The 6365-nt window shown below is 54.4% G+C and overlaps 3 protein-coding genes across 3 annotated transcripts in view; 1 reads left to right on the top strand and 2 right to left on the bottom strand.

Moving 5' to 3' along the window:
* Positions 1–433, bottom strand: part of GUITHDRAFT_161851 (hypothetical protein) — a gene marked incomplete at its 5' end in the record, with an annotated part of 1954 nt that extends 1521 nt beyond the window's left edge. Inside the window, 2 exons of the mRNA XM_005837566.1 lie at positions 73–134; positions 388–433. Of these exons, the coding sequence (XP_005837623.1) occupies positions 73–134; positions 388–433 (108 nt within the window). The remainder of the gene's footprint in view (positions 1–72; positions 135–387) is intronic.
* A 2422-nt stretch (positions 434–2855) lies between these two features.
* On the top strand, positions 2856–4154 carry GUITHDRAFT_151209 (hypothetical protein). The gene is made up of 9 exons (XM_005837565.1): positions 2856–2889; positions 2936–2980; positions 3028–3066; positions 3116–3157; positions 3382–3432; positions 3495–3605; positions 3745–3795; positions 3954–4007; positions 4058–4154. Exons 1-9 carry the CDS (start codon positions 2866–2868, stop codon positions 4097–4099), a joined length of 459 nt encoding a protein of 152 aa, XP_005837622.1. The 5' UTR covers positions 2856–2865; the 3' UTR covers positions 4100–4154.
* A 329-nt stretch (positions 4155–4483) lies between these two features.
* GUITHDRAFT_135258 (hypothetical protein) overlaps positions 4484–6365 on the bottom strand; it is a gene marked incomplete at both ends in the record, with an annotated part of 2921 nt that continues 1039 nt past the window's right edge. Inside the window, 6 exons of the mRNA XM_005837564.1 lie at positions 4484–4601; positions 4653–4787; positions 5184–5245; positions 5315–5401; positions 5656–5739; positions 5794–5865. Coding sequence (XP_005837621.1) covers positions 4484–4601; positions 4653–4787; positions 5184–5245; positions 5315–5401; positions 5656–5739; positions 5794–5865 — 558 coding nt within the window. The remainder of the gene's footprint in view (positions 4602–4652; positions 4788–5183; positions 5246–5314; positions 5402–5655; positions 5740–5793; positions 5866–6365) is intronic.

The following is a 6365-nucleotide window of genomic DNA, read 5'->3' as shown; positions in this document are numbered from 1 at the left end:
CCTCCTCCACCTCCTCCACCTCCACCTGCACCTCTGCTCCTCCTCTCATTCTCATGCTCCTCCTCTTCTCACGTTCGTTCCGCGTCTCTCCAGAGGATGCTCTCGCTCGTCCCTGCTCCCTTCACTGGCTGGACCTGGACAAACGATCATCGCCGCGCACACCAGACTTTCAATCCACTTCTCCTCCTCCTCCTCCTCCTCCTCCTCCTCCTCCTCCACCTCCTCTGACAATTTGACCCTCGTTGTGCCCACTACCTCAATCTGTTCCTGTTGCTCTTTCTCCCGTTTCCCAATTTCATCAACACTTGGATCAACACCTTCCTTCTTTGCTTTCTCCTCCTCTTCCCCCCTGTGCCCTTACTCTCCCCTCCCTCCTCCTCATCTCACCTTTGGAAGACTCTTGACCGCATCTGCCCCACACAGCGCAGGCCATTTGGAGGTCCGCTCAAGGATCCCCGCATTCTCCTTCTGCTCCGTCTTGAGGCAGCCATGGTTCCTGTTCAGCAGAGGAGCGCAGTTCGCTGTCCGATATCGTCATACTCATGGCGGCAGGCAAGCTGTCTACCTGGGTTGTCTCCCCCCCCTCGCTAGTCCAGAACCCTTCCTGTCTGCGCTCAGATCACTCCAAAGCAGCACATCACAACGCGTGCGCTGCTTCAACACCCGGACATGGACGCGAGAGAGGAGGGAGATGGTGTGAAGGGGAGCCAAGGGAGCATGGAAGACGGTAGCTGAGACGAGGAGGAGCGAGGACCACAAGAGAAGAGACGGGTAAAAGCAGGGAGGTGAGGTGAGAGGGGAAGTGGGGAGGGAAAGAGGAGAAGAGCGGGGAGGGAGGGCTTCTTACGAGATGAAAGCTTCGCTCTCAGAGCCGATTGAAAGCTTGTCTAACAGCGATCCGAGCTCCTAGAACATACAGACGTCAGAGACAGAACAGATGGACTGGGGTGAGGTCAAAACTACTTAACACACAGAAATTCTCCAGCCATCCATCGCTCCTCCCTCCTCTCTTATCCTCTCGCTGTCTGGACCCATGGTTGGTTTCTTCTCCTCCCCATCTCTTCCTGCCCTACCCTCTCCTCACTCGGGTCTGTACTTAATCATCTTCTCCTTGTCTCATCTGCCTCATCTCATCATCTCATCATCTCCTGTTCTCGTCTCCTCTTCTCCTTTCCCTCCCTCGTCCTCGTCCTCGTCCTCCCCCTCCTGCTTGCTGCTCCTGCTCCTGCATGCTGCTCCTGCTCCTGCATGCTGCTTGCTTGCTGCTGCTGCTGCTGCTCATATCGCCCAAGTTCCTGGAACTCACCTCCATGCGCGTGGATTATCAAATTTCTCACCCCTACTTATCATACCCCCTACCCCCATTCAAGTGACCCCTACCCCCCATCAGATATTGAAATGTCTATTTCTCTGCCTTAATGGATTTTTCCGTATAACCCCCCACCCACATTTTTCAAGTACCCTACCCCTTTCCTTGGGGTTTGAAATATCAGGGAGAGCACTTATTTGAGAATTTCCATGGGGGGTGTGGACCATGTGGGGGTACTTGGACTGAGGTAGAGGGTAGTCAAATACAGGGTACTTGAGGGAATATAGGGGTCATTAATTATGGAAAAAGAGGGGGTACTTCATAATGAAGGGGTCCATGAACCTGAGAAACTCGAGCACGGGTGGGGTACTGTTTCGCCAGTGCGGTTTCCCGCGCAATGCTGCAAAGACCAGGAAGGAGAGGAGGGAGGAAGGGAGGAGGCGGCGATGGAGGCGGCGATGTAGACAATGGGAGGGAGAAAGCTATCTTCATCAGGAAGAGTATGTCAGGAGGAGGAGTAGGAGATGGATTGGAAGGGAAAGATGATGGAGGAGAAATAAGAGTCAGGGAATGCAGGGGGCAGGGTGGGGCAGGGGTTAATGGCTGGTAGAAGCAGAAGAAGTGAAGTGAGAGAATGAGTTTGGTGAGAGATTTTATGAGAGCTACGGACGTTCTGCAATCTAAACAGGATCGATCGATAGTCTCATGTCACCAGAAGCAACTAAGAATACGTGCTGGACGAAACATGCACGTTGATTGGCACACTGGCTTGCCAGAGCTCAATGAGACGAGGCTCTCACGATGTTGCAGGAGGCAGTAGCATCATCTGCAATGTCGAAGGATTACTATGAGGTACCTCCCTGCTGGGTGTCATGACTTGTTACGTGACGGCAACTCAGGTGCTCGGCGTTCAACGAGCATCGTCGGAGGACGAGATCAAGAAAGCTTACAGGAAGCTTGCGATGGTAGAACACGGTGTTGCTCTTGGGTCTACCAGTGCCTGATCCAAAGACAGAAATGGCATCCTGACAAGAATCCCGATGATCCAGACGCGAAGGCCAAGGTGAAACGTTGATAGATGGGCACTTGGTAGTTTGATGGCTTTCTTCAACCAGTTCCAAGAGATCAGCCATGCATATTCCGTGTTGATTGATAAGGACAAGCGAGATAGATACGATAAGTTTGGTGATGCGGAAGACCTGGTAAGTCTGGTCGGGACTCGCGCCCATGGTTGCTGAGTTCGTCGTAGGACGACGATATGGACCTCGATGCCTTCATGAACATGTTCGGACAGATGTTCGGTAAAGTTTTTCTCACAATCTGATTGTTTTTGTTATGTGATAATTGTTTTGACCATCCGATGGTTGTTCATACTGCCTGATGTTTTTTCGTGTTGTTGACATCGGGTACCTTCTTGTCCTGTAGGCGCGGCGATGTTCATGGACGATGATGACATGGACGACTTTATCTTCATGAAGGGCATGGGCGGCATGCCGGGGGGAATGGGAATGCCGGGGATGGGAATGCCGGGGATGGGAATGCCGGGGATGTTTGATATGGAGAATCTAGGATCGGACGAGGCAAGGGCTGCTGTCTCTCACCTGTTCACTTCTCATGCAGTTGCAGGAGGAAGAGATACTTGAAGAGTTTATGGATGCGCACAGCGAGCAGGTGTGCTGACGGTGTTTGTGTATCGGTAGACTGAGAGTTGTGTCAAGATCGGACCAAAGAAATTTGTCTGTACTTTGGATGGAAAGGTGGGACTGCGATGCTGTTTGAAAGCTGAAATCTGATCGGCATACACAGCAATTCTCAACACGGAATATCTTGCGAGCTCACTTTGAAAAGGTCAGATGATCTTACAGAATGATGTCAATGTTTGTCGTTTGATGATAGAATGGTTGGACGTTTCCAAAGAGATAGAAAGACGGGATGGATGAAAATGAAAAGAGTTGAAGTGTGAGGAGGGGAGAAGAAGTGAACGCGAGAGAAAGGAGGAGGAGGAGGAGGAAGAGGAGGAGGAGGAGGAGGAGGAGGAGATGGTTATGCCGGTGGTGAAATGTTTGTTTCAGAACTACAAGAAGGAGGCCATGAGTTGGTACGAGGAACTTCAGAGCGGACACGTACGTCTTGTTCCCTCCCATTGACTCTCTTCCTCACTTGAGAATCCTCGTGCCACTTGCAGGATCTTGCTGGAATGGAGGAAATGATGGCGGCGATGGCTGAGATGATGATGGGACCTCCTCCGTCGCGGGAGAGAGGCCAGGGAAAGTTTACAGATAAGGGATTTAAGACGGTCGGTTGCTCGTCGACCTCTCCCTCCCCTCCTCCTCTTCTCCTCGCCCTCGTCGTTCTCCTCCTCCTTTGTACACATGTTCTTCTTGTCGAACCCCCCCTCTGCTCTGTCTCTCTCTCCAACACTGAGCCCTCCACAGGGCAAGAAAAGGGCGCCCAAGGTATCAGTTAACGCTCGAAGAAAGGGAAAGGTGAGGAAATCTCTCTCCTTTCCTCTTATTCATCTTCCTCCCCCCTGTCCTGTCGTGTTCTTCCTCCCTCCTCTCTTCCCTCCTTTGCCCTCCCTCCTTACCTCATCTTTCGATACACTCACTCCCTTCCTCTCTCCTTCACTGACGATCTCGTTCAGAGTGCTGTAAACTTGAATGCTGCGAAGAAAGCGGCTGCGGCGAAGCAAGCAAAGGTAACTGCACGCAGAGCTCTTACCCAGCTGACGAACTTACCCACCTGCAGTCTAGCGAGAGCGACAGTGGGAGCGTGAGCGACAGCGACTGAGTGCAAGGAGATGAAAATCTTGTTCGCTAACGAGAGGAATGAAGGAAACGAGAGGAAACAGCTCGAGCTTCTTACTGAAGAAACAGGGAGGGACAGATTTATAGAGAAGACGAGGAGCAATTAGGAAAGTTACTAGGAGAGGGGAGAGCCAGGGAGGGACTGAGGTGGGAGAGGAAGAGATGGTGTCACCGGCGCTTCGGGTATGGTATGTGAAGAGGGGATGAAGGATGAAAGGACGAGAGATGGAGGAGCACGAGACGGGGGATGTAGGGGAGATTCTGAGGAGGGAGGAGGCAGGAAGAGAAGGAGGAAGGAGGAATATAAGGGGTGAGGGGTGAGGGAGGAAGAAGATGAGGGAGGAGAGACGTGCCGTTCTGACGAGCATTATTGGTCTTGGGTGAGGAGGTTCATCATCTTGTTCTTGACCGTCTTGAGGTTCTCCTCCACGATGAGCTTCTGCGAGATCACGTGCGAGATGCACGCGATCATGCCGGCCGACATGCTGCTCGCTCCTCCTTCAGCTCGCTCCTCCTCCTCCAGCCCCTCTTCTCACCTAGAGCTTCGCTTTCCTTCCTCCAGGCGGCTGATGTCCTCCTCTAGCCTCGTCGGGTATCCTGCTGTCACGGCGTTGAGCAGCTCCTCCATGGTCCCCCACACAAGCTTCTCGTTGGCCACTGAGAGCTGGTTCCTGCTGCGAGGATGAGGAGAGCAAGGAGAGGAGGCAGAGAAAGAAGGGGAGGGAGGGGCGAGGAGGGAGAGAGAGGAGAAGAGGGAGGAGAAGAGAGATGGGATGGTTAGCGGAGAGGGGAGGGGAGGTAGGGAACCAAGGAGGATGAGAGAGTGAGCGGGAATGCAAGAGGGAAAGAGAGAAAAGGATCAAACCCACGGTAGAGAAGAGGAGAAGTGAGAGAGGGGTGGGAGGGGAAGAAAAGGGAGAGGACGGGAGGGAGGGAGAAGAGGGAGCAGCGGCTTTCCTTGGGTTGACATTCTTGTTCACGATCTCCTCCAGTACCTCCACGTCATCCTTGTCGCTCCCCCTAGCATCTCCAGTCAGCAGCGCGCGGGGGCGGAGGAGCTGGGGGACAGGTGGAGGATGCGGAGCATCGCCAGGAGGCGCCAGGAGGGCAGGCCGTCGCGCTTGAGGAGCTGCGGATGCGTTCAGCTGAGCTCAAACAGGGGACGGGGTGGTCGCTGTGGTTGGAGGAGGGGTCCGACCTGCTGGACGTCAGGCCGGAACTCCCAGACCTCCATGGCCTTGCGCTGCAGCTCGGTCATCTCAGACAAGTCCAGCTCGAAGGGGACCTGGTGGTCTGCGGTCAGCCAGGTAGCGCGTCCTTGACAGGGAGCTGGGACGCTCCATGGTGGATGGCGGAGGGAGGGAGTTGTGAAGGAGGAGGGAGTGAGTGTAGGGGTAAGGAAGTTTGGTAGAGTGGCGTGGTGTGGCGAGCTGGGAAGGAGGAGGGAAGGAGGAGGGAGAGGAGGGAAGGAGAAGCTGCTAGTGAGGAGCTGCTGGTGGGGAGCTGGGGAGGAGCTGGGAACAGGGCAGGAAGCCTCACGGTGTCGTTGGGGTTGTCTCGGTCGCAGAAGCCGAAGCGAGTGAGCTCGGACGCTGTGCTCAACGCGCCGTAGTAGATGAAGATCTGATAGGATAGCCCAGCTCAGCCCCAGCAGGTAGAGGAGTTTCTCAGCTCCACCTGTTCGCCTGCCTTGACAGGGGCGAGCAGCTGAACTTCGACTCTTCCCAGCTCTGACTTGTACCTCTGAACCTGCAGGACAACAGTGAGCAACACGGAGAGAAGAGAGGGGAAGGGAGGAGCTGTGGAGCGAAGGGAGGGGAGGAGAAGAGGGGAGTGAGAAGGGAGGAGGAAGGTGGAGCGAGGGAGGAAGAGGCAAGGAGAAGAAAGAGGGGAGAGAGTGAAGGAATATGTATACCTCCCCCTGGGCACAAATATGATGATTCCTACATGGCGGACCAAAAATCAATCCTCCTCCTCCTCCTCCTCCTCCTCCTCCTCCTCCTACATCATATCCGCACAAGGTACGAGGCTCGATACTTCGCATCCTGCTTCTGTTGCCCAGGCCCTGACGTCATACAGGTCAACGTCTTAGACTTTTTCTCTCCCCCTCTTTCGTTCCTACACTCCCCGGTACATTCTTCCAACTCCTCCTCCTCCCCCTCTTGCACCTCCTCCTCCTCGTCCTCCGCTGCTGCTGCTGGTGCTGGTGCTGCTGCAGCTGCTGCTGCTGCTGCTGCTGCTGCTGCTGC

Source organism: Guillardia theta, assembly GCF_000315625.1.
Source record: "Guillardia theta CCMP2712 unplaced genomic scaffold GUITHscaffold_14, whole genome shotgun sequence".
Taxonomy (NCBI): Eukaryota; class Cryptophyceae; order Pyrenomonadales; family Geminigeraceae; genus Guillardia; species Guillardia theta.
Note: the sequence above shows the minus strand (reverse complement) of the source record. Positions and strands in the feature narration are given on the sequence as shown.